At 49.8% G+C, this 26547-nt stretch overlaps 4 protein-coding genes across 5 annotated transcripts; 3 read left to right on the top strand and 1 right to left on the bottom strand.

Annotated features, from left to right (window-relative positions):
• Positions 1–15: 15 nt before the first annotated feature.
• PRPF4 (pre-mRNA processing factor 4) lies at positions 16–13035 on the top strand. The gene is given in 15 exon segments (XM_044306071.1): positions 16–72; positions 1085–1252; positions 2133–2319; positions 2600–2687; positions 4337–4416; positions 5166–5259; positions 5733–5827; positions 6048–6106; positions 6321–6444; positions 9097–9186; positions 9276–9321; positions 9323–9399; positions 9733–9840; positions 10442–10560; positions 12458–13035. Coding segments are annotated over 14 exon segments (1521 nt in total). The 5' UTR covers positions 16–72; positions 1085–1092; the 3' UTR covers positions 12652–13035.
• Positions 13036–15834: 2799 nt separating this feature from the next.
• Positions 15835–20040, bottom strand: LOC122919532 (E3 ubiquitin-protein ligase RNF183-like). 2 transcript variants are annotated; one of them, XM_044268606.1, is made up of 3 exons: positions 19904–20040; positions 18706–18759; positions 15835–16620 (listed from the first exon to the last, which is right to left on the bottom strand). In XM_044268606.1, exon 3 carries the CDS (start codon positions 16575–16577, stop codon positions 16023–16025), a length of 555 nt encoding a protein of 184 aa, XP_044124541.1. In that variant the 5' UTR covers positions 16578–16620; positions 18706–18759; positions 19904–20040; the 3' UTR covers positions 15835–16022. The 2 variants fall into 2 exon arrangements, with proteins under 2 accessions (XP_044124541.1, XP_044124542.1); XM_044268607.1 differs by lacking the exons at positions 18706–18759; positions 19904–20040 and adding an exon at positions 18112–18695.
• On the top strand, positions 19987–22635 carry LOC122919531 (RING finger protein 223-like). Its single transcript, XM_044268605.1, has 2 exons — positions 19987–20113; positions 21581–22635. Exon 2 carries the CDS (start codon positions 21797–21799, stop codon positions 22370–22372), a length of 576 nt encoding a protein of 191 aa, XP_044124540.1. The 5' UTR covers positions 19987–20113; positions 21581–21796; the 3' UTR covers positions 22373–22635.
• A 39-nt stretch (positions 22636–22674) lies between these two features.
• LOC122919533 (RING finger protein 223-like) lies at positions 22675–25489 on the top strand. The gene is made up of 2 exons (XM_044268608.1): positions 22675–24462; positions 24536–25489. Exon 2 carries the CDS (start codon positions 24590–24592, stop codon positions 25124–25126), a length of 537 nt encoding a protein of 178 aa, XP_044124543.1. The 5' UTR covers positions 22675–24462; positions 24536–24589; the 3' UTR covers positions 25127–25489.
• Positions 25490–26547: the final 1058 nt, after the last annotated feature.

Below are 26547 nucleotides of genomic sequence, written 5' to 3'. Positions count from 1 at the left end.
TCGTCACTTCCGCACAGCTGACCCGGAGGCAGTTGCTGTAACGTGCAGCGGCCGCTTGAAAGCACAGAACAGGTAATTTCCGTGATTTCTCCGGTTCCCGGCTCGGTTCTCCCGGGACCCCGCGTGTTATGTGACGGGTATTAAGTCTGGGGTCGCAGAAGCCTCAGTTACCCCCAGATATCAGTTCTCCATCACTGAGGCGTCTTCTTCCAGTTATATCTGTTACTGGGAGAGCTGGGTGAGCACCGACATGGCTGCCATTACAGGTTGTCACCTGGCTGTCCCAGACTCCTGACAGGCAATCCTGCTTTCTATTATATTCTACACCGCGGGGGCGTCACTGGCTGCGGAGCCCCTCCAGAGCCCAGACAGGTGGTGAAATAATAACTAAGCTCAAGACGTCCCCAGAAGTAGCAGGAGACTCCGAAAACTAATTCAGGCCCCGGACCGGGCCCCCAAAACCTCTGACGGCTATCCTCCGGCACTCCAGCTGTGGTAAAGCTACAACTTCCAAGATGCACACTTGCTTGGCTGTTCTCAGAACTCCATAGAAATAAATGGAGCACGCTGGGAGTTGTAGTTTCACCACAGCTGGAGAGGTTAGCCATCACTGCCCTAAACTAATACAGAACTCTGACTAGGCCTCCTAAACTACCCCAGACCAGACTCCTAAACTAATACAGACCCCAGAACAGGCATGTCCAAACTGCGGCCCTCCAGCTGTTGCAAAACTACAACTCCCAGCATGCCCTAATAGCTGTAAGCTACCCAGGCATGCTGGGAGTTGCAGTTTTGCAACAGCTGGAGGGCCGCAGTTTGGACATGCCTGCCTTAAACTAATACAGAATCCAGACTCCATAAAATGAAACTGACCCCAGACCCCCTAAATAATAAGGTGCTAGATGATACCCCTAACCCCCCCCCCCCCCCCCAAAAAAAAAAACCCAAATATGGACCCCCTAAGTAAATATAGACCTCAGGGGTACAATATGAATGAGACCTCACTGAGTAGTCTGGCAGATAGGCCATGTGGGAAAGCTGGGTGACTTCTGCTGAGGATTCTCCCTTCTGTCTTCATCCACAGATCCAGACATGTCGGACGATGAGGGCGCTCCTGTGGTGAAGAGGTCTCGTATTTTCTATGGCAGCCTGGCGGATAAAGAGAAGGAACGGATCTCCAGGGGGGAGTTTTCATTGGGGAGAACGGCGGTGAAGGCCGGGATCGAGGCCGGGAACATCAACATCGGAGGAGGTGACAGAGACCTTCCTGATACCTCACTGCTTCAAGGGTGGAGAGTGACACTAATCCGGGTGGGATGACCAGCTCGGCAGCTTTCTCATAGGCTGTCTTTGTGCTCCAAATCCTCACCGTTTTCAAGATCTCTGCTTACTGTCCGTGAATGAAGGCATTCCTGTTTACATCCCGAGGCTAAAAATACCTCATTATTCTCCCAGCAGTGGGGTTGATACAATTGTATCCAAACTAGACTTTGTCACTCCAGGCTGATACATTTCACCTGCGCTGATACATTGCAACAAACCATCAGGACAGGTGAGCTGTATACTGTTGATGTGTATATGGCTCACAGAGGATTATCTGGACTAGATACAATTGTAACAAACCCTCCGCTTTAAGAACAGGGCAAATTTATCTTCTGGATGTAAATGAGAATATTCCCTTTTACTGACAGGAAGCAGAGATTTTGAAAGTTGACATTAAAACAAATGTCTATTAGAAAGTTGCAGAACTTTATTTTACGATGATTGAACTTTATTAGACTGTTGTCTTTGGGGTCCTTATTTCCGTCAAGTCCCCAAAGTACAAGTCGGATCAGCGGGGGGGAGGCTCGTCCTTGTTCCTGGGGGCATCACAGCGATGGTGATTGGCGCGGGCCTGTCCTAGTCTCATTCAGCTGCTGATTGGGCCACGTGACTCCCACTACTGAAGGCATCTGCATCCTTATGCTGTCTAGTGTCAGTCTGCACTGTGGTTCTGTCATTCTATTCATAACCCAGGAAGACCTTCATTGACAGAACAGTAGGTCACGTGCTGATAGTAGGGTGTTGCGGTTGACATTAGACTTGTGATGATCCTTTTGGGGAGTATCCCTTTAACTCTGCTTCCTCCTCAGGGGAGTCCTTTGACCTAGATGAGCACATCAGTGAGAGGCAGGCGGAGGTCCTCGCCGAGTTCGAGCGTAGGAAGCGAGCGCGACAGATCAATGTGTCCACTGACGACTCGGAGGTGAAGGCCTGTCTGAGGGCCCTCGGGGAGCCCATCACTCTTTTTGGAGAGGGGCCCGCGGAGCGGAGAGAGAGGTGAGAGAACAGGGGGTGGTCTCTGGTATGAAGGACCCTCTAAAGTTTTGTTTTCTATTCTGTCATATACTTTGTGCTCGCCATTTTCATCACCTCTGCTTGCTGTCAGCGAACACCCACTCTGATCATGTCCTACTCGTGATGGACTTGTTAGTGTAGCCGAGCTGTCTCTTGTGTCAGTTGGACATAATGACAGCAAGCAGAGATCTTGAAAATGATGAGGAGTTGAAACACAAGTGGCAGAGAATGATTAATGGAAATGAACCGTTCTACTCTGCAGGCTGCGAAATGTCCTCTCCGTGGTCGGCACAGACGCCCTGAAGAAGACGAAGAAGGAAGATGAGAAAGCCAAGGCATCGCGTGAAGAGGTACAATGTAGGGCGTGTTCACACAGGGGATACTTCAGAGCTGTATTCGCAGTTCTTCTGCTTCATAGGTGAAATTTCCCGGCATTACCTGCTTGTTCAGGGTCTAAGTTGTAACTCCGGTGATTTGCGTTCTGGGAAGTGTTGTCTTTACAGTAGAAAACCTAATATTCCCCCCCCCCCCCTTCCTTCCCCATATTAATTAATAGGAATACATCAATCATCAGTATGTTTATCTGTAGTAGTAAGCCGCAGAATAGTGAGTGCAGCTCTGGAGTTTAATACAGGATGTAACTCAGGATCAGTACAGGATAAGTAATGTATGTACACCGTGACTGCACCAGCAGAATAGTGAGTGCAGCTCTGGAGTATAATACAGGATGTAACTCAGGATCAGTACAGGATAAGTAATGGTATGTACACAGTGACTGCACCAGCAGAATAGTGAGTGCAGCTCTGGAGTATAATACAGGATGTAACTCAGGATAAGTACAGAATAAGTAATGTATGTACACAGTGACTGCACCAGCAGAATAGTGAGTGCAGCTCTGGAGTATAATACAGGATGTAACTCAGGATCAGTACAGGATAAGTAATGGTATGTACACAGTGACTGCACCAGCAGAATAGTGAGTGCAGCTCTGGAGTATAACAGAGCTGTAAGTTATAAACTCAGCAATGTCTGGGGAGGGAAAAGTTGCACAGTAGTAACTGTCTAATAGACTTTGAGTTTTGGTTCATCACTGTTTTCAAGATCTCTGCTTGCTTTCAGCAGATGGCTACATTACTCATCTGATTTCCTGCTGTGTATCAGTCGGCAGAATCCTCTGTGAGCTAAAGGCCTCATGCACACGACCGTTGTGTGCATCCGTGGCCGTTGTGCCGTTTTCCGTTTTTTTTTCACGGACCCATTGACTTTCAATGGGTCCGTGGAAAAATCGTAAAATGCACCGTTTGGCAGCCGCATCCGTGATCCGTTTTTCCTGGCCGTGAAAAAAATATGACCTGTCCTATTTTTTTCACGGCCAACGGTTCACGGACCCATTCAAGTCAATGGGTCCGTGAAAAATCACGGATGCACACAAGATTGTCATCCGTGTCCGTGATCCGTGTCCGTTTTTTCCTATCATTTCAATGGCAAACTTGACTTAGATTTTTTTTTCATTTTTCATGTCCGTGGATCCTCCAAAAAACAAGGAAGACCCACGGACGAAAAAACGGTCACGGACCTACGGACCCCGTTTTTGCGCACCTTAAAAAAAAACGGTCGTGTGCATGAGGCCAAACTCTTCTCCAGCGCAAATCTTTCTCCTGTTCCGATACTCGGATGTGACATGTCTCAGACAGGAGTGCAGGCTGTGATCTCGCAGAGGGCCAACTAGATCCTCAGCGTAGCAAACCTTCCATCTGTGGTAAATGTTCGTGGCCAGGAGGGTGCAAACTAGAATCCGTCCCTTCACTGACAGCCAGCAGAGATCTTGAAAATGGCAAGGAACTGAAACACAGTATATTACAAAGTTGTAGAACATTTCCTCGTATGATGATTCATTTAACACTAGATGATCCCTTTAAGAAGAGCGGAGTCTGAAGCCTCAAAGCTGCATTGCATTCTGGGAATCTAAGCTAATGGCGGATCATTTATGTTTCCACAGTATCAGCACACCTGGTATCATGAGGGGCCCAACTTGCTGAAATCCGCACGACTGTGGATAGCGCGATATTCTTTACCACGGTATGTAGGATAATTGGTAGTATCGCCCCTAAAGGTATTTTCCAGGAATTTGCCCTCTTTTGCCTAGCCCTCTGCTTGCCTGCTCCTGGCCGCGCCGGTCCTGCTCCCTGGCTCCATTAGGAGAGATTCCTGTTTTCTTCCGGCCGGGAGTCGGATAAAGGCACGTGCGCCGCTGCAGCCAATGACTGGTCCGCAAATGTCATGTGCCGCTTGGGGACGCATCACTGCTGAGGCCAGTCATTGGCTGCAGTGGTGCGGGTCACCCAGTCCATAATCTAGCTGGCAGATTGTTAGGCAGAGCCAGGCTTCAGGTGAGTGTGATTATTCATTAGGCACCACATGTTCCCGGAGGTAAAAAAAAGAGCAAAATCCTTGAAAATCCCTTCAAAGGAACTCTCCAATCAAAGCTTATACACCATGTTGTGTCTAGTATGGGGCCCTCGAGGCGGAGCTCGACACAAGGATTCTTTCCTGCGCCCCCTCAGCCCAGCATAACGCAGCGTATCAGATTTGTTCGGAGTGTTCCTTAGGTTTCGGAATGGAAGCGACCATGATGCTGGTTGCAATCATACTGCAGGGGTCAGCAACCTCCAGTACTCCAGCTGTCGTGAACTACAAGTCTCAGCATGCTCTATCCACGTCTGTGGGAGTTCTGAGAACAGCCATGCAAGTGTGCATGCTGGGAGTAGTAGTTTCACTCACCACTGCCGATCCCTGATATACTGCATATGTGTCTGTTTCCCCTCTAGTGCCGCACAGCGACTGGAAAACGCGCGAGAATACAGGATGATCCCAGAATCCATCAGAACATCTCAGAAACAAGATCTGAACAATGATCTGCGAGTGAGTAGTAGTACTGTTGTTTGAGGCAGCCATTTTGTTAGCGGAGTACTCCGGTACTCGCGGATTAAATATGTAGAGTTTGTGCAGTATCAGGAAATATACTTTGTGCGGCAAGATCTCTGCTTGCTGTCAGGAAATGAATATAGTTTTAGTTTAAATTCAGCTGCAAACCAGACCTGACCTTATGCACAGTTGAGTGTTTGTTACACTGTGTCAGCATAGGAGCCATCAATTTTCCCATTTAGGACGGGAAAGAGATTTGTGCTGCTGGGTTTAGTACTAACGACACTGTAACATTGTAACAAACCATCCGTTGTGTGAGCTGGATGGAAATGAGTGTTTCCGTTTACTGACCACATGCAGAGATCTTGAAACCGGTGACAGACTGCAGCATTTCTACATTTTTGGGGCACTGGATTTGTGGGGTTGTGGGGGGAACGGTCAAGTGCTGAGGTTCTTTTCTTGCTCCGCAGTCCGTGAACAATTTCTGCAGTCAGATCGGAGATGATCGCCCTCTGTCCTTCTGCCACTTTAGTCCCAACTGCAAACTCTTGGCGACGGCGTGCTGGTAAGTGCGACTGTTCCTTTAAGACTGACCGATTGCTGTCAGGAGGTACATCCGTATGACCGGCCTGGCTGCAGCAAGGTCTAACCCAACTTCCCCGAATGTCGGACCCCCCACCGATCAGATACTGAGGACCTAGCCTCAAGATAGTCCTATCCGTTCCAGATTTGCACCGTGACCTCACGCGCCAGTCGTAGCTCACATCTTGGATTTTTCTTCCCAGGAGCGGACTCTGCAAACTTTGGTCAATTCCAGACTGTCAGCCCATACGGACTTTAAGAGGTAACTGGGGCAGAATAGGATGTACGGGGCAAGCGGTGATCTCCAGACTGCGGCTCTCCAGCTGTTGGGGGGCCTATACCTCTCACCACGCTGGGAGTTGTAGTTTCCCGCACGTTTGGAGAGTCGCAGGTTGGGGCTTATGGCGTTTACAGGATACATATGAGACATTCACTATAGGGTTAATTACAGTCAGGATTTCCTTTTTATTTCCCAGGGCACAATGCAAACGTAGGCGCCATAGTCTTTCATCCCAAGTCCACGGTGTCGCTGGATGAGAAGGACGTAAATCTGGCGTCCTGCGCCGCAGATGGCTCTGTCAAACTGTGGAACCTGGAGAGGTGAGCGAACTGTGTGCATTATGGGAAATCTAGGGGACTATCCGCCGTTGTGGGCTCAGGATGTGTAGTGCTGGTGCGTCTTAAAGGAACACTCCAGGCAGAAACTACAAGCTGTGGCATTCCTAATGCAGGATCTGAGGAGGCGGAGCATGACACAGGCTATTTGTCATGCTCCTCCTCCTTGGACCTAAAATACAAAAATGTTGCGCTAGTTTTTCTGCGACACGGCGCCATATAGCTGTATCCTTTTTTGTTGTGCGAAAATACATCTCCGTGTAGCCCTAGACTTATACATGCTTTGTTTTTCAATTTCTTGGCACTCGCTGTCATTGAATGGAAACCTTGATTAAGTGAGAGCACGCTTGATACACTGTAACCATCCCTGCCCCATGTTTGTTCACTGTTAGCAAGCAGAGGTCTTGAGACACAGATAGTTGCAGAATCCAGTGACAGAGCGTGACTCATAAATCCAGAATCGCTGTGTGGCGCTGCACCATACCTCAGGGGCCCCCCAGGGTTTTGTACGCTGCAGGTGCCTACCATGGGTATAGGCTGGGCCTCCGGGAATCGGTTTTAGTATCTTGTACCTGCATCTTGAGTTCTGTTTTCTAAGGCATTAATGTGTGAGAGAGGTTTTTAGAAAGGGGGGAAAAAATGGCTCCAGTAGGGTGGGGCCCGTGTCTCTTATGTGACTCCTCAGCATGTGTCTTCCATGGCCCCTATAGGGTGGGCTCTTTTCTTAAGCTGTCCTGCGTGGCCCCCATAGAGCTACCTCTATATTTCTCCAGTGGGTTGCTCTTCTAAGTCATGTGGCCCCAATAGAGCAGGCTCTTATTCTGAAGCTGTCCCTATGTGTCTTCTATGGCCCCTGTAGTGGGAGCTCTTCCCCTGAACTGTCCCTATAGAGCGTATTCTCTGCATTGTCTCCAGTGGCCCCTATCGCCTGCTCCGCATATGTGTCTCTCACAAGCAGGTCCTTTTGAAGAACTGTCCCTGTGGCCCCCTATAGAGGGAGTTCTTCTCCTGAGCTGCCCCATAGACCGAGCCCTTCTATAGTGTCCTTCTAGAGTGTATTCTTCTGCATTGTCCCCCAAATAGAGCGGGGTCTTCTCTTGAGCTGTCCCGATGACCTCTATAGAGCATATCTATCTGCAGTGTCCCCCATGTGTCTCCTGTGGCCCCTATAGAGCAGGATCATCTCTTGAGCTGTCCTGATGACCACTATAGGACGTATTCTTCTCTTGTGGCCCTTATAGAGCAGGATCTTCTGAACTGCCCCTATGTGTCTCCCGCTCGGCTGCCCCTGTGGCCCTTGTAGAGAGCGTTGCCCTTTCCTGCAGCTGCTCTGATTGTGCCGTTAATCCCGAGGACAATAAGCTCATGTTGTAGCGGAGTAGAGATGGCAGGTGCTCCTCAGGAAACAAAAGGAAAGGAAGACTCGGCTCCTAAGCCCCCCGGTCATCACGGTGCCACCCGACTTCTCAGGACATAGACATAGTCATAAGGGGGGGGGGGACCCGCACCTACAAGGAGAACTGAGCCGGGGAGAGTTGTGGCTGCAGGACCCCAGGTTTCCCGGGGTCCGTCCATCACCAGGCGCAGCTCCCCGCCTCTACCATTAAAGTGAATGGGAGCGCACCGCGCATGCGCGGCCACCACTCCCATTCATTTCTATGGGGCCGACGGGCTGGCTCGGCTATATTTGGTGGCTCCATAGAAATGAATGGAGGGCGGCTGCGCATGCACAGTGCCCCCTTCTCAAGTTTCTCCGTTCTCTTTGTAGGTGTGGGACCCGCACCTATCAGACAATGGGGGCATATCCTAGCGATATGCCCCCATTGTCTAAGATGGGAAACCCCCTTTAAATGACATTTTGGGCTCTGAGCGGCAGGTGATGGGATATTATAATCTGCTTTCATTTGTGTCTTTCCTGAAGAGCAGCGAGCCCATCCCGTTTAATATGATGGCGGACGCGCTCTCATTATAGCTGCCGATTAGTATTTTTCTGACTTCTCCTCGTTAAGTAGTAAAACCTCCGTCCCTGAAGGAGTAATTAGCGCCGACGCTGGGGACGGGAACCGTTGTCCTGGTGAATGATCCCCGCAGGGAACAGATATCGCCCTCTACCTGCAGACCCTGCAGTCGTGTGCACCTGCTGGCGCTTGTACCCTGCAGGAAATGGAATCCTCTAGATGGGAATAAGCGTACAGGCAGCGGTATCGCTGAGCTTAGCCGCTGATCCCATCAGCACGTGGATCCTTTCTCTGATTTAGTTTGGATCCACAGAGCGGAGTATCGGTGATTTCTTCTGCATGTGCATTAGAAAGGGCCGGATGGTATCTTAGGATCGTTTAAAGGGAACGCCCATTATTGAACACGGTTTGTTTTTTCCAGTCTAAACAGGTCCAACTTTTGTGCCAGGGCCTCCACTAGGGGGAGCTGTATACTGTAAAACAGGTCTGCAGTACGCTCTTTAGCTCCCACTTGTGGTGGCAGCAAGTAGTCAGAATTTTGTCATCTTAACTCTTTATGGAGCTCTGACTGTAAGAAAGGAAAATGACATGGGGCTTAAAGGTGTGCTTCCCCTTTAACGACGGCCTGTATAGAAATCCCAGCTGATACACGCAATGATCGCTTTGTCTCTTTCTGCAGTGATGAACCAGTTGCAGATATTGAAGGACATACTGTGAGGGTGGCGAGAGTGACGTGGCATCCATCTGGGCGTTTTCTGGGCACCACATGGTACGTAGGACACCGAATATTGAGCATACAAAGGCCTCATAACCAAGGGGGGTATTTACTTATTTTCTTTACCCCCTTGATCTCTTTAGCTATGACAAATCCTGGCGCTTGTGGGACCTGGAGGCGCAGGAGGAGAATTCTGCATCAGGAGGGTCACAGTAAAGGAGTATATGACCTCGCCTTCCACAGTGACGGCTCCCTTGCTGGTACCGGGTAAGGGACACGACCATATGATGCACTAATGCCCACCATCTGAGAAGCAGACGGAGGCGCAGCTCATCCCAGTCACAGATGTAATGCACGGGATTGGCAGGATCGATGCATTGCCTGCAGGAAAACGTCTAGTACCTGCCTCCTACCAGGGTGGGATTAAGCAGGATTGGCGGGGGATTTGTTTTGGAAAGCTGCACTCCTGACTGGTGGAGATTCGCAGGCTGCAGACCATTACTGTAGAGGATGATGCAGCCATGACTAGATATCGCTGCATTGCCGGGGGATTGTGGGAAATGCCTGTTTACACACATTTTTTGTTCTCTCCCTACACAGAGGTCTGGACGCCTTTGGGCGAGTGTGGGATTTGCGGACTGGTCGCTGCATTATGTTCCTAGAAGGTCACCTCAAGGAAATCTACAGCGTCAACTTCTCCCCTAATGGGTATGGTGAAAAGCACAGTTCCTTTAATCCACCATTAAAGGGGTATTCCAGCTCTACCCGGTTATCGTCAGCACTCCCATAGAAATGAATGGAGCAACGACGCGCTTTTTTTGACCAGCCGCTCCATCCATTTCAGGGGGTGCTCCAAGGGGTACGTGGCCCCTGTTCTCGTAATTGGTAGGACCCCCACCAATCTAATATTTTTATTTTTTTTCTATAACCAGAATACCCCTTTAATGTCCTTGTCCCACTCCATTCACCTCCTATGGGACTGCGGAAAACAGCCAAGCAGAAGCGCTCTGCTGTCTCCGAAAGTCTCATAGAGTCGAATGGAGCAGCGGACACGCATTCTTCAATCAGACATGTATCCCCTAATAAGTTATGGGATAACCCCTTTAACAGGACTGAATTAGCAGGGCCTCCAGGTTAACAGTCCAGTAGAAAACAAGACCCGCTGCTCTCGTTTCGGTCTCGCGGTTGATTCTCTCGGCTCGGTCCTGAGATTTCCACTTTTCTTGGATTCTCAGATGCCGGATTAAAGGAATGTTCCTGCAGGGAGACAGAGATCCAGTCTTCTTACCAGCTTCTTCTTTTCCGCCAGGTTTCACATTGCTACGGGCAGTGGGGACAACACCTGTAAAGTGTGGGACCTCCGGCAGCGGCGCTGCATCTACACCATCCCAGCGCACCAGAACCTGATCAGCGCAGTCAAGTTCCAGCGTAAGTACAGGGGGTTACACTCAGCAGCTGGCCACCGTACCTCTCCGGGTACTGCAGAGCTACAACTCCCATCAGGCCCTGACAGCCATCATCAGGACATGGGGGAGAGTTGTTATAGTGCCACGCATTATTTTGCGGATTCACAGCAGATTTCACCATAAACTTTAAAAAGGCTGAAATCTACGGCTTTTCCACAAGATAAGGAGGATCCTGCAGATTTGGGGAACCCGTAGCGGCCTCGTCCTTCCAGTACACTGTGGATGGTAGTCGAGTCTCAGCCACTTGTATTGTGCTGTAAAGTCAGCAGCTTCTGAACCCATCCTTGGGGTGAATTCGTACACGATGGATTTTGGCGCAATACAAACAAGCGGAAGATCGGGGCAGGCTGCAGATCTTCTAATCCTAAACCTGTCACGTCACCCTTTGCCTTACGTAAGGTTATATCCATATATGCAGATTACAGTGACCCTGTAGGAAACGGACGGAGCGGCTGCCGGGCCTGGTCTGAGAGCGCGATCTTGACTAGCCGCAGGAGTGGGCGGTTGCTGAGAGGGGACTCCGTTCAAATAGTCGCTGTGAAGCCTAGTCATTTCTAGCTACGCCACTGTATTAGAGGAAATGTATAAAGACCACTTTATTGTAAAATGGAAAAACAACTTCTAGCCTATACTTGGCCGCAAAATGCAGACCCATTGAAGTCAACGGGTCTGCAAAAACTGCGGATGCCCTACAGACAGTTTCTGTATTTTGCAGATCCCTAATTTGTGAATGGTTGTGTGCGTGAGGCCTAATCTTCTACGCTGTGATCCGAGTGGGTTAAGTTAGAGGCCCAAAGCCTGAGGCTGCACTACTGACAGGTCTCGATGACGTGCTCTTTCTGTTGTCGCCAGATCGCCATCTGCACAAATCGTGCTCTTCAAGGCTACAGGTAGAGGATTTTGGATCCCTACATGACGACGCTGCGGGTGACGAATTAGAAAGAATGCATGTTTTAAGGATCTCAGTAGTGCAGCCTCAATATTTGGGCAGGGACCTAAACATTTGTTCTGGTTGGAAGGATAACTTCCGTTTTGGAGCTGCTGTTTATACCGCAAGCCCCATATATAATGGGTCCCCTTGCGCTATAGGGAGCCTTACTGGTACTGTGCACCCACATACTTGCTTTCACGTGGGCAGCATATGCTCGGTGGTGTAGCTTATAGACGGGTCCAGTTCTGCAACATCTATGAGCTACCCGTGGACAAGAGGTGACGCCGGGTCACGTGATCAGCCCATGCGCTGACTATTGCATGCACAGGGCTGTTACCCCGGGCCCAGTGTTCTCCATGGTCGCCCCGTAGATGCCACAGGACAAGGTTTATCTATCGGCTATAGCATTATGTGGGGAGGACACCCAGGTAAGAGCAGGTATGTGCCCACCATCGTCGGTTAGTGTACAGCAGTCTGAGCTCCAAATCCCTTGTGTAACCATTTTGATGGACCCTCGCTGATCAGATATTGATGGCCTGACGCCCTGCAGATCAGCAGTGGTAAAATAGCTGCGTCCATTGCATAGTGGACAGACCTGGTTGCAGTGCTGCTACCATTCACTTCACTGCACAATGGATCGAGCCGTATACTTCCGTCAGTAAGATATGGATGGCCTGAGGATAGGCCATAAATCTAAAAATCCTGGACTGGCCCTTTAAACTATGACTTTTTGGTTGCCCTGCAGCCGCCACAAGGGGGAGCTGTTTGTACAGGTTTTTATAAATTCTATTGGAGAATAACAAACACTCCCTCTAGTGGCGGCTGCCGCTATTTATTATTAGGAAAGCCCAATTATCCGAAGCTCGCCAGTCTGCCCAGTTTGTGGTTGTGACAGACTTCTCTTGACCTCCGTTCTGCTTCCTTACAGCCACAAACGGACACTACCTGCTGACCGGAGCATACGACAACACGGCCAAGATATGGACGCACCCGCTGTGGTCTCCCCTGAAGACGCTCGCCGGTCACGAGGGGAAAGTGATGGCCGTGGACATTTCCTCCGATGGAGAACTAATCGCCACCTGCTCCTACGACAGAACTTTTAAGCTTTGGATGACAGAATGAACATTGGGCACAAAGGTCATGTGATCTCTCCGGCTGAGCATGCCCAGGACAGGCTGGTAGTTGTAGTGCTGCAAAGGCTGGAGCCTTACATAGGAGAGCATCGATTTATATATATTTTTTTTTTTATTACGCTTAACCCCCTAGTGACCAGCCTATTTTCGGCCTTTCTTCCTTTTTTAATCGTCGCCTTCCAAGAGCTATAACTTTTCAATTCATTTTTGTTCATTTTTAGGTATAAATAACACTTTATTCTCTTGGATAGGCCTCATGCACACGACAGTTGTTTTTTCTCGGCCTCCGTTCCGTTTTTTTTTTGCAGATAGGAGGGGGACCCATTCATTTCAATGGGTCAGCAAAAAAATGCTGATAGTTCATCCGTTTGTGTTCCGCGTCCGTTGTCCGTGTTTCCCTTCAGCAAAAAAAATAGTGTATGTCCTACTTTTTTCACATTTGCGGACAAGGATAGGCATTTATTACAAGAGATCTGTGGAAAAAAACGGATCCTCCAAAAAAACGGATGCTGCATCTGCATCCATTTTTTTTTTTTGACGGACACACAATTTCCAGACGCAAAAAACAACTGTCGTGTGCATAAGGCCTTAGTCCGATTACAGCGGTATCAAATACGTGTTTTTTTTTTGCAATAAAACCCTTTTTTATAAAAAAAATATATATAAAAAAAAAAAACTTTTTGCATTCCCGTTTCCTAAGACCTGTAACTTTTTTTTTTATTTTTATATTTCTTACTATGGAGCTGTGTGAGGGCTTGATTTTTGGCTGTGTGGGCATGCTGGGAGTTGTAGTTTTGTAACAGCTGGAGGCACACTGGTTGGGAAACGCTGCCCTAGGCAACTGTCAGCGTCTTACGCTGTAATACAAGCATGTATGTACCGCATTAAAACGGGGATCAATCCCTCAAACGTAGGTCCATAGCGACCTGGCTCTATAAAAAGGTCACATGCTCTACCCCGTGATGGTGAACGCTGTTAATTTTTTTTTAAATAATTCAATATGGCCATTTTTTGGTCACCATGCCCCAAAAAGGTGTACTATTGAATGATAAAAAAAAAAAAAATCACATGTACCCAAAAATGGTACCAATAAAAACACCAGCTCTTCCTGCAAAAAACGAGCCCCTACACGAGACGATCGGCAGAAAAATATAAATTTCAGAAAATGGAGACAAAAAATGTGATTTAAAAAAAAAAAAATGCTTTTATTGTATAAAACTGAAATAAAAAAAATACACATACACTGCCTGTCCCTAATATTTGGTTGGACCGCCTTTAGCTTTGATTCCGGCACGCATTCGCTGCTGGCGTTGTTTCGGGAAGCTTCTGCAATGTCACAAGGATTTATTTCCATCCAGTGTTGCATTAATTTTCCGCCAAGATCTTGCATTGATGACGGTAGAGTCTGACCGCTGCGCAAAGCCTTCTCCAGCACATCCCAAAGATTCTCAGTGGGGTTACTACCCATACGCCTTATTACGGCGACCACTAAGGGGCCGCGATAAAAAGGCAGCCCAGCCTAAGGCCCCTTAGTGAACGCCGTAATAAGGCGTATGGGTAGTCATTAAGGGGTTAAAATAAATCTAAGCGCTGCACGAGTTCCCTGTGCAGCCTGGATCGGCTTGAGTGCGGATCTGGGCTGTTTAACCCCTTTTTATGGCGGCCCAGCCTAAGGCCCCTTAGTGGTCGCCGCAATAAGGCATATGGGTAGTCATTAAGGGGTTAAAATAAATCCTTACTTTGAATTGGACCTGTCCCCTGCTGGCACAGAATGTGATTTAAAGGGGTTGTATTGCATACATGGCTTTCAAAAACAGCACCACACCTGTCTACAGGTCGTGTCCGGTATTGCAGCTCGGATTCATTCATTTCAATGAAGCAGAATTGCAAACATAAGGACAGGTTTGGCGCTGTTTCTAGACGCAAGCAGCCGTGTTTTTCTAAACCCAGTCTGGGACTACATGGAACCTTTGGCCGCAATAAACATGCTGCACAGGCAAAAAAAATCACAGTGCAGCGCTGTAACTAACCTATAGGCTCATGCACACGGCCATTTGCCGGCCGGGTCCGCAATATACAGGCCCCTGCCGGTTCTGCACCTCATCTTGGAGAATGGGTCCGCAATCCGGAAGGTGCGGTGCAGAACGGAAGCACTACAGAGTGTTTCTGTGGGGTTTCTCTCCATGCATGTACTACTATTTTGCTGTGCGGACGGATCAAGTTGAAAGGGTCTAGATCCATCTGCGGAATCCGCACAAATGTTGCCCGTGCCCCCGCAAACTGCGATCCCCAATGCACAGAACGGCCGAGCAACGCGTGCCTGAGCCCTAAGAATTCAGTTTTTAATGTGCATCCTCCTGCTAAATGCACTTTTTGGAAAAATCTTATCAAGGGCTCATACACATGAACGTGTCTGTTCCGTTTTTTTTTTTTGCGGACCGTAGGCAGAACCATTCATTTCAAGTCTTGCAGGCTCTTCTCTCTTTACCTTAAAGGGGATATTCAGGAATTAATATCGATGACCTATCCTCATGATAGGTCATCGATATAAGTTTAGCAGGGGTCCCGGGATCCCCACCGATCAGCTGTGACATCGGCCTAGTTGCAGCTCAGTCCCACTAAAGTGAATGAGGCTGCTACACAATATATGGCGCTGTGCTTGGAAAGCTGCCAGGAGCCCGCAGCACTCGCCAAAGCTCCCTGAAACAGGCGATGGACGGGGGTGCCGGGACGCCCCCTCCCCAATGTGATAATGATGACCTGTTCTGAGGATAGGGTATCATTATCATTTCCTGGATAACCCCTTTAATGGGAGTTCCCCAGGATTAATAAAACATGGCCGCCTTCTCTTTAAAAAATAAAAAAACAGCGCCCCGCCTGGCCACAGGTTGTGTTTTGTATTGCAGCTCAAGCCAATTCACTTCAATAGAGCTGCAATATCAAACACAGCCAATGGACAGGCGTGGCGCTGTTTCTGGAAGAAAGCCGCCATGTTTTTCTAGTTCTGCACATCCCCTTTCACAAATTCTTACCTGTTAAAGGGAAATTCTACCTCTCGTAAAACTCCACACGGCATGAACTTACCTGTAGGCAGCCGGTAGAATATTGAATGCTGCTCTGGATGTGACTAGAGTACAAGATAAAGAAAAGTTGCACAACATTTTATGAGGATTTAAAGTACAAAAACTGTTTATTGGGCGCGGGCGGGCAGGTATAACGTAAAAGTAGGGTAAGACTCTTTATACTGCAGAAGGTTCATTAGGAATGCTGAGCGTATATGTGTATTACCAAAGTCATCGCTCGATGCGTTGTCCTCCAAAACGAACGCGTTGCAGTAGATCCCATTCCACGTTGTGGGGGTCACCGTGGTCCCCACAGTAACTTGCGGGTCCAGAAAATGGAAAAGATCAGCAGCATACTGACCAACAGCATAGTCACCATCAGGTAGGAGAACATACGGAATTGGGGGTTCCGCAGACACTGCCAGGAGCCGTCGTCAGAGGGAATAGTGGTCGGGGGCGTCGGTACCTGAGTTTGTTGAGTAGCATACGTGGACTCCGTGTCCTGTCCGCCGCTGAGTGTGTAGACCGAGGGGGGACGGTGAAAAAAGTTCAGTCTCCGGGTGTCTCTAGCAGAGAGTCCGTGCTTCTGCGGCTCCAGTTTGAGGTGGCCGAGGACGGCCATGTTGGTGGGGAGGTCGGTGATCACCTGGTCCAGGCGTAACACGGTGGTGTGGCGGCACAGCGGGCAGGGCAGGCGGTTCCTTGCCTGGGTCACGAAGCTCAGGTGGGCCAGACACTCCATGCAGAAAGTGTGCTGGCAGCTCAGGAGTTTGGGGGTGCGGAAGGTGTTGTTGTATGGATTCCAGCACACGGGACACTCGGATTCCAGGTCGGCTTTGGAAGCGTCCGCCATCTTTGTGGGTCATCTACAGCTCAGGATTCGGAGCGAGCAAATTCTAAAAACGTACAAAAAACATGAAATGAGGCATAAAGGAGACTTGAGGTCGCCCCCACCCTTATTGTACAACCCCCCCCCCCCCCCAAAGTCATGAGATATTTATTTACATTCAGTTACAAAATTAGGACCGTATGCATTTTGTAGTCCGCAAAAAAATGAATCGCAAAAAATACGGATGCCGTCCGGGTGCATTCCGTATTTTGGGGGAACGGAACAGCCGGCCCCTAATAGAACATTCCTATCCTTGTCCGTTATGTGGAAATTGTTTTGAGGAACGGACATACGGAATGTACACGGAGTAACTTCTGTATTTTTTGCGGGCCCATTGGAATGAACACGGATAGAAAATACATTCGTGTGCATGAGCCCTTATTGCGAGCCAAAGTTTCGGTCCACCAGGACCTCGTGCACGGCCTATGGGACAACGAGAAGATGTGGGATTACTGGATGTCGATATCAGTCTGGAACGCTGAGATCCAGAAACCCCACATCTTCTCTTTGGATTACAGGCCGTGGACGAAACGTAGGACTGGCTTACTGATATCCGTGGCCGCGGTTTTCTCCACACTATTGGGTCGAGCACCACCATACGTGATCTGTGGAGGGCCAACCATACTTTTTTTTTTTTTTTTTGCAACTCCTAAAAACTACCATGAACTTTGACCACCATAAGGTCTAAACTATCTCTGTGTCCACAGAACTTTGCTCCCATCACGCAGCGGTGACCGCGACCATCTGCTCAGGAAGTGCGGCAGCAAGGTAAACATGGGGAACGTTCTCTGCAGCAGAGCTTTCTATCACCCCGCGATGAGCCGAGGAACCCCAATAAGGAGATGAGTCCATGTGAATTATCTAAAATATGGGGGTTCAGGGCAACATGCCAACACCGGGGGGGTGTGCAGCAGGACGACAGCGCGCCGACACCGGGGGGTGCAGCAGGACGACAGCGCAAAGACACCGGGGGGGGGGGGGGGGGGGGGTGCAGCAGGACGATGGCACGCCGACACCGGGGGGGGGGGGGGGTTTCGGTGCAGCAGCAGCAAGCGACACCAGGGGGGGTGGAGCAGGACAACAGCATGCCAACACCGGGGGGGTGCAGCAGGAGGACGTCACATTGACACCGAGGAGGGGGAGGGGTGGCACGGTGGGGGGGTGCAGCACGACGACGGCACGCAGACACCGGAGGGGGGTGCAGCAGGAGAACGACACGCCGACACAGGGGGGGTGCAGCAGGAGGACAGCACGCAGACACAGGGGGGGGTGCAGCAGGAGGACAGCACGCAGACACAGGGGGGGGGGTGCAGCAGGAGGACAGCACGCAGACACAGGGGGGGGGGTGCAGCAGGACGATGAGGGGTGCAGCAGGACGATGGCACACTGACACCAGGGGGGTGAAGCAGGACAACAGCGTGCCAATACTTGGGGTACAGGACATTGCAATATGGGGTCCTAGATAAAAGCATTTTATTCGATTACAGAGCCCCCATACCGCCATCCCGCTCTCCCGCGTCTCAGGCAGAGGGATCCTGCGCGCCTGTGAATCCGGATCTGAGCCCTGAGGCAGCAGGATCTCACCGTCCCGGGATCAGGGTAAACACTGTGACTTCCGTGTACAGGAGGACATTCTCTATACGTGGCTGCACCGCAGGGTCGGAGGATAGCGCCACCGGGGGCAAATAACTGTACACAAAACCTGTTCTGCCTTTCAGACCCCCCGGACAATGAGCGGATCATGGTGGTGGGGGAGGGCGACCGCCGCCGAGAACCTCGGAGGCACAGGGGCAGTGCCATACGGATAACACCCGCTAGTGTTCTCTGTGATCAGCCACGTCCGGCCGCCAGAGGATAAGCTGACCGGACATGAAGGCTGATAGCAGAGGACAATAGACGGCGGTCACCTGTCCTGTCGTCAGCCTCAAAAAGTCTACAATGGCTGATAACAGAGGGCAATAGCGTTCAGCCGTCCTACAAGACCGTGTAACTGCTCACAATCCAAACCAGCAATCACTCCCATCATCCACATTACACGACTATGACAAATATCCACTCAACAGGAGCAGCGCTCATATCTGCAGGCTCTCACCTCACGTGAAACAATGGCTGCTTTCATCTCGAGGCCACGGGATGTACCGACCACCTGTGATGTGTGAGCGGCAGGAAAGGGTTAAACGAAGTGACTGAGCCGGGAACCTCCAGACATGAGAGAGAGAGACACCGAAGTGAGGAGAGAAGAGAGAGAGACCGCCCGACACTGTGCAGGTGAGGGAGGAGAGCGCTGAGCAGAGGGCGGGAGCACGGCTGTATCTAATCCTCTGCTGTGTGATACCGTCTGCTGAGCTGTGTATCTAATCCTGTCCTGTGTGATACAGCCTGCTGAGCTGTGTATCTAATCCTATCCTGTGCGATACTGTCTGCTGAGCTGTGTATCTAATCCTATCCTGTGTGATACTGCCTGCTGAGCTGTGTATCTAATCCTATCCTGTGTGATACTGTCTGCTGAGCTGTGTATCTAATCCTATCCTGTGTGATACTGTCTGCTGAGCTGTGTATCTAATCATATCCTGTGTGATACTGTCTGCTGAGCCGTGTATCTAATCATATCCTGTGTGATACTGTCTGCTGAGCCGTGTATCCAATCCTATCCTGTGTGATACTGTCTGCTGAGCCGTGTATCTAATCCTATCCTGTGTGATACTGTCTGCTGAGCCGTGTATCTAATCCTATACTGTGTGATACTGTCTGCTGAGCTGTGTATCTAATCCTATCCTGTGTGATACTGTCTGCTGAGCTGTGTATCTAATCCTATCCTGTGTGATACTGTCTGCTGAGCTGTGTATCTAATCCTATCCTGTGTGATACTGTCTGCTGAGCTGTGTATCTAATCCTATCCCGTGTGATACTGTCTGCTGAGCTGTGTATCTAATCCTATCCTGTGTGATACTGTCTGCTGAGCTGTGTATCTAATCCTCTCCTGTGTGATACTGTCTGCTGAGCTGTGTATCTAATCCTATCCTGTGTGATACAGTCTGCTGAGCTGTGTATCTAATCCTATCCTGTGTGATACTGTCTGCTGAGCTGAGTATCTAATCCTATCCTGTGTGATACTGTCTGCTGAGCTGTGTATCTAATCCTATGAAATATAACTACGACATAAAGTGCAGGCTACAGCGGTTTGTTTACAGATTGTTACCATGGAGACACATAGATCTGCATAGGCGCTGCAGGCACAAGACGGTTGAGGATTTTAATTGTCTATTCATATCAGAGCGGCGCGGTATTACCTGGTTGCACAGAAGGATAACGTGCCGCGCTCTCCCTTCCGGATGTGGTCGGTCTCCCCTCCAGGCAACGCCGCCGCTCGTGTCCGGCATCTTCTGGAGATGGCGATGGAAGGAACACCGAACCTCTGGGCAAAAAGAAGACACAGTCAATGGCATCTGATATCTGTGCGACAATACAATGGTGCCGCCCGCTTGCAGAGGGAATATTTGGTAAGTAAACACGCCGGCAATCCACCGGATGATATCACAGTAGCTGAGTGTGCCGCCGCAGCCGCTTATTACCTCCATTATAGCAGATAAGGAGCAATCAATGGAGGACAGGACGGTCATCTGTCTCCACCTACTGGTCACACACTGAACTGCACTAGACCCGACAGCTTATAATAGTGCTGGAGCGTTATAAGAGCAGCGAATATCAGTCACGTGTAAGGAAATGTGTCTGGAGACAAAGTCATTATCGGGCAGAGACTTCCTGGCACTTATCTCCCCGAACAGCAATACAGTCAACTGAGAGCAACAGGCTGTATTCAACCGCACAGAAAAACACTCGGGGTACAGGATAATGACGCTGACACTCGGGGTACAGGATAATGACGCTGACACGTGGGGTACAGGATGATGACACTGACACGTGGGGTACAGGATAATGACACGCTGACACTCGGGGTACAGGATAGTGACACTGACACTCGGGGTACAGGATAATGACGCTGACACTCGGGGTACAGGATAATGACACTGACACTCGGGGTACAGGATAATGACACTGACCCTCGGGGTACAGGATAATGACGCTGACACTCGGGGTACAGGATAATGACACTGACACTCGGGGTACAGGATAATGACACTGATACTCGGGGTACAGGATAATGACACTGACACTCGGGGTACAGGATAATGACACTGACACTCGGGGTACAGGATAATGACGCTGACACTCGGGGTACAGGACAATGACGCTGACACTGGGGGTACAGGATAATGACACTGACACTCAGGGTACAGGATAATGACACTGACACTCGGGGTACAGGACAATGACGCTGACACTCGGGGTACAGGATAATGACACTGACACTCGGGGTACAGGATAATGACGCTGACACTCGGGGTACAGGATAATGACACTGACACTCGGGGTACAGGACAATGACGCTGACACTCGGGGTACAGGATAATGACACTGACACTCGGGGTACAGGATAATGACACTGACACTCGGGGTACAGGACAATGACGCTGACACTGGGGGTACAGGATAATGACACTGACACTCGGGGTACAGGATAACGCTGACACGTGGGGGTGCAGGTGACATTTCTGCGCTGCTGACGGCCCCTTTGGAGCACAGAAAAGGCAGAATATGACAGAAAAACTAAATTACCAAAAACCTCCCAATAATTCTGATCACCATTTCAACCCCTCCTGGGAGCAGGTGACTGGTCTAGTGGGAGATTTGTGTGCCCTCCCCCCTCTCCCCCCCGCCCTCCTGTCGATGCTCTGACACATGGCTGACATTTGCATCTGGCAGTCCCATGTAAATGACACCTTCTCGTGGACCTGAGCAGCAAATAATATCTCATGCAGTAGCGATGAATACGATGTGCGGTGTCATTGTCACCGAGTAATGTGATCCGATGTCACGCCAACACAGTAAGTAAATATTGTCACTAGGCACGGTGTGAACACAGACCAGTCTGTCACGGAGCCTCCGGGACCGCTCCCTCCACCAGGACCGCCTGTGGGGATGTCTGCTCTCCAACAGCTCAGAACATCCATCGTCTGGTCTCAGGAAGACATCTTCAATGCTACCAGGACCGAGTTCTCTGAAGTCCTGCGATCCTCGTTGAACTTTCTTCTGCCGTGGACTGTATCCATCGGGTGAAGGACATGGAGCCGGAGCATTCAGTGCCCGAGTGCCCGATTTGCTTCATGACGTACGACAACATCTTTAAGACCCCCCTGCTCCTGCCGTGCTCGCACACCTTCTGCATGGAGTGCTTGTCCAAGCTTTGCATCTTTCAGAAGGAGCTGGAAACGTTCTGCTGCCCCATGTGCCGGGCGGTTGTCACCATCCCACCAGGGGGCGTCCCTCAGCTACCCCCTAACATAGACATTGTATGCCGCTTCCAGCCGTGGATGGGCGAGCTCCAGAAAGTGTGGATGGAAGGGTCTAAACTGTGCTGGAAGAAGGACAACGGCCAGAACTGCGTCACCAGCACGCAGAACACGTTGGCTCATTTCCCACCAGGACAGGACGAGAACATGGTCATCAGCGTCTTTCTCCTGAGTCCTGCCCAACCACATTTCTCGCGTCCTGGAGATCTGGTGATTGTCCCGCGGCAGCCTCATTACCACCGGTGCAACCTGATCCTGCGGAACTACGGCTGCATCTTGTGGATCTTCATCTGCTGCTTCCTCATGCTGTTTTTCGTGGTGTTCTTCCCCACGTATTTGTGCCGTTGACTCGGTGGATCTGAGGTGGTCCACCACTCTTCATTGGGAACTCAAGATGTCAACGTCCCACCGGCTCCGGACTCTATCAGAGACAGTTTCCAAAGAACTAGCTGTGGCCCCTCCATCCTAGACATATCTGAAGGACGTATATCCCATCATCCAGGGTGATACACCCCCGTATTTACAGATGGTATGGACCAAATAGGGAGAATCCATTCCCAGCTTCGGCAGTCACCTATTCATCCGTAACGTACTTTTGTTTGGTTATTATACTGTTATCAAAAGTAAAATATAAGAGTATAATCTACAGTCGGTTCTGATTTCTATAAGGCCCTATGCACACGACCGTGTCAGTTTTGCGATCTGAAAATCGCGGACCGTAAAAAATATGGACGCGGTGCATGTGCCGTACACATTTTATTTGTTTCAATGGGTCCACGCTCGGCATTTTGTGGACCTTTTCTATCTTTTTGCGGAATGGACAATACAGATGCGGAAATCACACGAATCATCCGTCTGCTTTCTGCATTTGTATCTACATTCCGCAAAAAACATACAACATGTCCTATACCTGTCCGCAAAATGCGACACCAAATTTTGCGGATCCGTGATTTGCAGACCGCAAAACGGATACGGTCGTGTGCATGAGGCCTAAGTCATTCTAATACAGAAATATCACAAAATAAAAGAAAAAAAAAATCGTATCGGTGCAATTTTGTAGAACGTTCTTTCAGTCAGGTCACACTTATATTAAGCCACACCCTTTCACTTAAAGGGCAACTCCATGCAAATCCTGAACATCCTTCTACTTGCCCCTAACGTTTCACTTCTCTTTAAGGGGTATTTTCATCTCCCACACCTCTGGGACCATGTCAAGAAAGAGGGACCCCGACCCTCGTCCCAGCCAGAGAATGAATGGGGAGGTGGTGACTTGCATAAAAGTTTTGGGCAAGCAATAGACCAGTCGTAGGGTCAGCTCATCAGGCAGGATGGAGGGGGCCGGGACCCACATTTTCAACACTGGTGGGACCCGCACGAATATGGGTGACTTGATATGGGAATACCCCTTTAATGGGACTGCCTATGTTACTTGGTCAATCTGAATGGGTGGCATGTAATACTCCATTCCTCCTGTAGGGGCCGTTGTACCGGAAAAATATAACCAATCTCACCATCCACTGGCCATAGCAGCGACTTATTGAGGAGGATGAAACAACCCCTTTAAAAAGGTAATAGGTAGAGAAAAACAAGGTTGCTTCTTTCCAAAAAATAACCAAACACAGCGCCTCACATGCCTGCAGGCTGTGCGTGGTATTGCATTTCAGCCTCACTTCAATGTAGCCGAGCATCAATACCAAAAACAACCTGGGGTGGTGTTTCTAAAATGTTTTTCTAATACTTCATAAATCTTGCGCTGACCATGACAACCCAGAAAGTGTGACAACCCCTCTGGGCACTGTAATGACAGCCTTATTAGTTGTCACCCAGCTGTCCCAGATCAGAATGAAACCAACAAGGTGAACAGACTTGTCAGATGAGGGTCATCTGTCCAGTCCTAGAAAAACATGGAACGATGCCCCATCGGTCCATGGGTTACATCAGGGCCAAGCTGCAATACCACTCACAACCTGCAGATATGTGTGGCGCTGTTTCTATTGAATGCCTGGCAGCCTCTGGGCGATTTATTGCTGATCTGTCCTGCAGAATACGCTAATCCACGACACTTATGGTGACCCGAGCGCCCCAAGGGCAGCCATTAGCGACTATTGAGTAACTGGCCCGTCCCATCTCTCCAGCCAGAGAATGTGCTCAACTAGTGTTTGATGGTTTCCTCCGGAGACTCTCATTGTTCTCGTCCCCAATTGTTTGTGTTGCTATGTGATGAGGGAAGGACGGGCGACCGGAGAATCATTCTTGGCTCAAGGCTGAATGAAACCCGAAGCTGATTGTTGGTTACCAAGAGAAGGACAGGAGCTACGTCCATACAGAGATAGCAGCAGAGCAAGAGCCGAGGAACCAGAAGGTCTCGTGTAGAAGTAACAGAGCTGCAGGATGGACAGAAGGTAAAAATGGAGAAGAAACCTCACGGTCCAAGACAGGTGAGAACCCAAAGCTTAGGTAGAAAACCTCACCCAGGGCACGGTGATAGAAGATGACTTTGTGTCTCCTCAGGTTAGAGATCCAACTTAGAGTCTCCTATTCTGAACTTGGAGATCTGGCTATGACATGGCCACCACCACTCCACCTCCAGAGGATCCTGAAGGACATCTCACCAGCTTCCTTGAATGTCCCATTTGCTACGTCTCCTACGACAATGCCTTCAAGACGCCGCTTCTTCTCCTGTGTTCTCACACCTTCTGCATGGAATGTCTCTCCAGGCTTTGCCTGTTCCTCAAGAAGTCTCAGGAATTCCCCTGCCCCATGTGCCGAAGCTTGGCTCAGATCCCACCGGAAGGGGTGCCGAAAATGCAGCCCAACCTAGACGTCGTAGCCCAGCTTCCGCCCGAAATGCAGACTCTCGAAGAGGTCTGGGCGGACGGATACAAACTGTGCTGGATGAAAAAGAAAGATTCTTCGGAAGGTAAAGGATCTCTGGTGACTTTGCATCTTCTGACCAACGGTGGTGAAAACCGGCCTGGTCCTGATCCTGATGGGCTAATCTCCACTGAGCAGAGCGGCTGCCGGGCTTTCTGCAACAGCTTGTGGGGCATGGGGATCACCATCCTCTTATTGGCCTCGTCCTCTTCAGCCTTCTGTTCTTAGCCATATATCTCAACCAAAAGTGATGCTGACCTATCATCTGGAGATGGTGTGGAGTCCATTATAATATGATCTCAGCCTACATTAGTCAGGGTCCCTGAGCTGTGGCTCCCCAAAATATTGCATCGGTGGGGCCCTGTAGAGCATCTAAGTTTCTTCAGTGGAGCTCAGACCCTCACCAATTTTGGAACAGAAGAAGACACATTTTGATGGTTCCTTTTTACGTAGACAGTAATCTACTGGCTGGATAATATACATTTCATACTGATGGAAGGACTGGGTCCTGTCGGGGTGGTAGGGGGTCCCAGCTGCTGAGTCTCCACTGATCAGACATGCTCACCCTCCCTAGAATGTCTCATATAGACTCTCCTGCTCTATGTTTGCATTTAATGTCCATTTTCACACATTTTGCAAATAAAATATATGGGATGATATGATGTTGGTGCATGCGGCGGACTACTGTAGTAACTCCTGTCCACATACCCGCTATGAGGGCACATGGACATCATCGAGGAGGTCCTCCACTCTGTATTCCTGTCCTGGTGGACTCAAACCACCTTTGCAGTGCATGAACATCCATTTATTTCAAAGGTCTCCATTTAATGCAACTTTGCCTGGCTGGCCAGGGCCTACCCCAGCAAGATCAGCTGTCTGCCGGGGGCCGACTGAAGTGGTCTCTCATGACAGCCCCTTTAAAGACCTCCGGCAATCAAACTTAATGGAAAACGAGTGCAAAGCTAAGGGTATAAAGTGACTTCAGGGGTTATCTTCTCCATTTGATCTGTGGGGGGCTCACCTCTGGGTCCCTACTGATCCTCTAGAAAACAAGGGGGGCCTCTGGGTTGAGAGTATGTGGCTTTACCTCATTCTAAGGGTCCCAGTTCTTGGGCCTCCCCTTCATGACCCCAGTGATCAGCTGTAATCCGTGAGGACACCTGGCAGTAAGTGTTCAGTTTTTCTGCAGTGCCCCCACAGGGGAAGGGGAGTACTACAGTGTCTATTCCTATCAATAGGCCTTCCAAATTCCCTCCCAATGGGCTTTCTGCACTACGCGCCCCCTAAGTCCGTGTACTCCAGACCCCGGTCCCTTTCATTTTCTGTTTGGTTTGCGTGTGATCAGGCCGATACAAGATAACCAGATCTAGGTGGACACCTGACAGGTAACATCAGCCTGTTTAACTAAGGAGCGGGTTGTGTTACTAGGTGTGTGCCCACGGAGTGAATAGGGTCTAATTAGGGCAAGACGAGGCTTGTAGCAGCCGAAGCAGGACATTCATCTACACAATAGATGGATATGGAGCAAACACCGGGCCGGCCGGCTGCACCTTCATGCAAAGTTCATGCAAATCACACTCAGCTCCTCGACTGTGCAACGCTGCTCGGCATTGTGGGAGAGGCTTCTTTATGGCAATGGAACAAGACAG

The sequence above is a fragment of the Bufo gargarizans genome, chromosome 9, assembly GCF_014858855.1.
Source record: "Bufo gargarizans isolate SCDJY-AF-19 chromosome 9, ASM1485885v1, whole genome shotgun sequence".
NCBI lineage: Eukaryota > Metazoa > Chordata > Amphibia > Anura > Bufonidae > Bufo > Bufo gargarizans.
This window is presented reverse-complemented; position numbering and strand designations above follow the sequence as displayed.

Excerpts from the sequence above, each read along its gene's own strand:
- LOC122919532 (XM_044268606.1), bottom strand. The coding sequence starts at position 16,577 with ATGGCGGACGCTTCCAAAGCCGACCTGGAATCCGAGTGTCCCGTGTGC.
- LOC122919531 (XM_044268605.1), top strand. The coding sequence starts at position 21,797 with ATGGAGCCGGAGCATTCAGTGCCCGAGTGCCCGATTTGCTTCATGACG.
- LOC122919533 (XM_044268608.1), top strand. The coding sequence starts at position 24,590 with ATGGCCACCACCACTCCACCTCCAGAGGATCCTGAAGGACATCTCACC.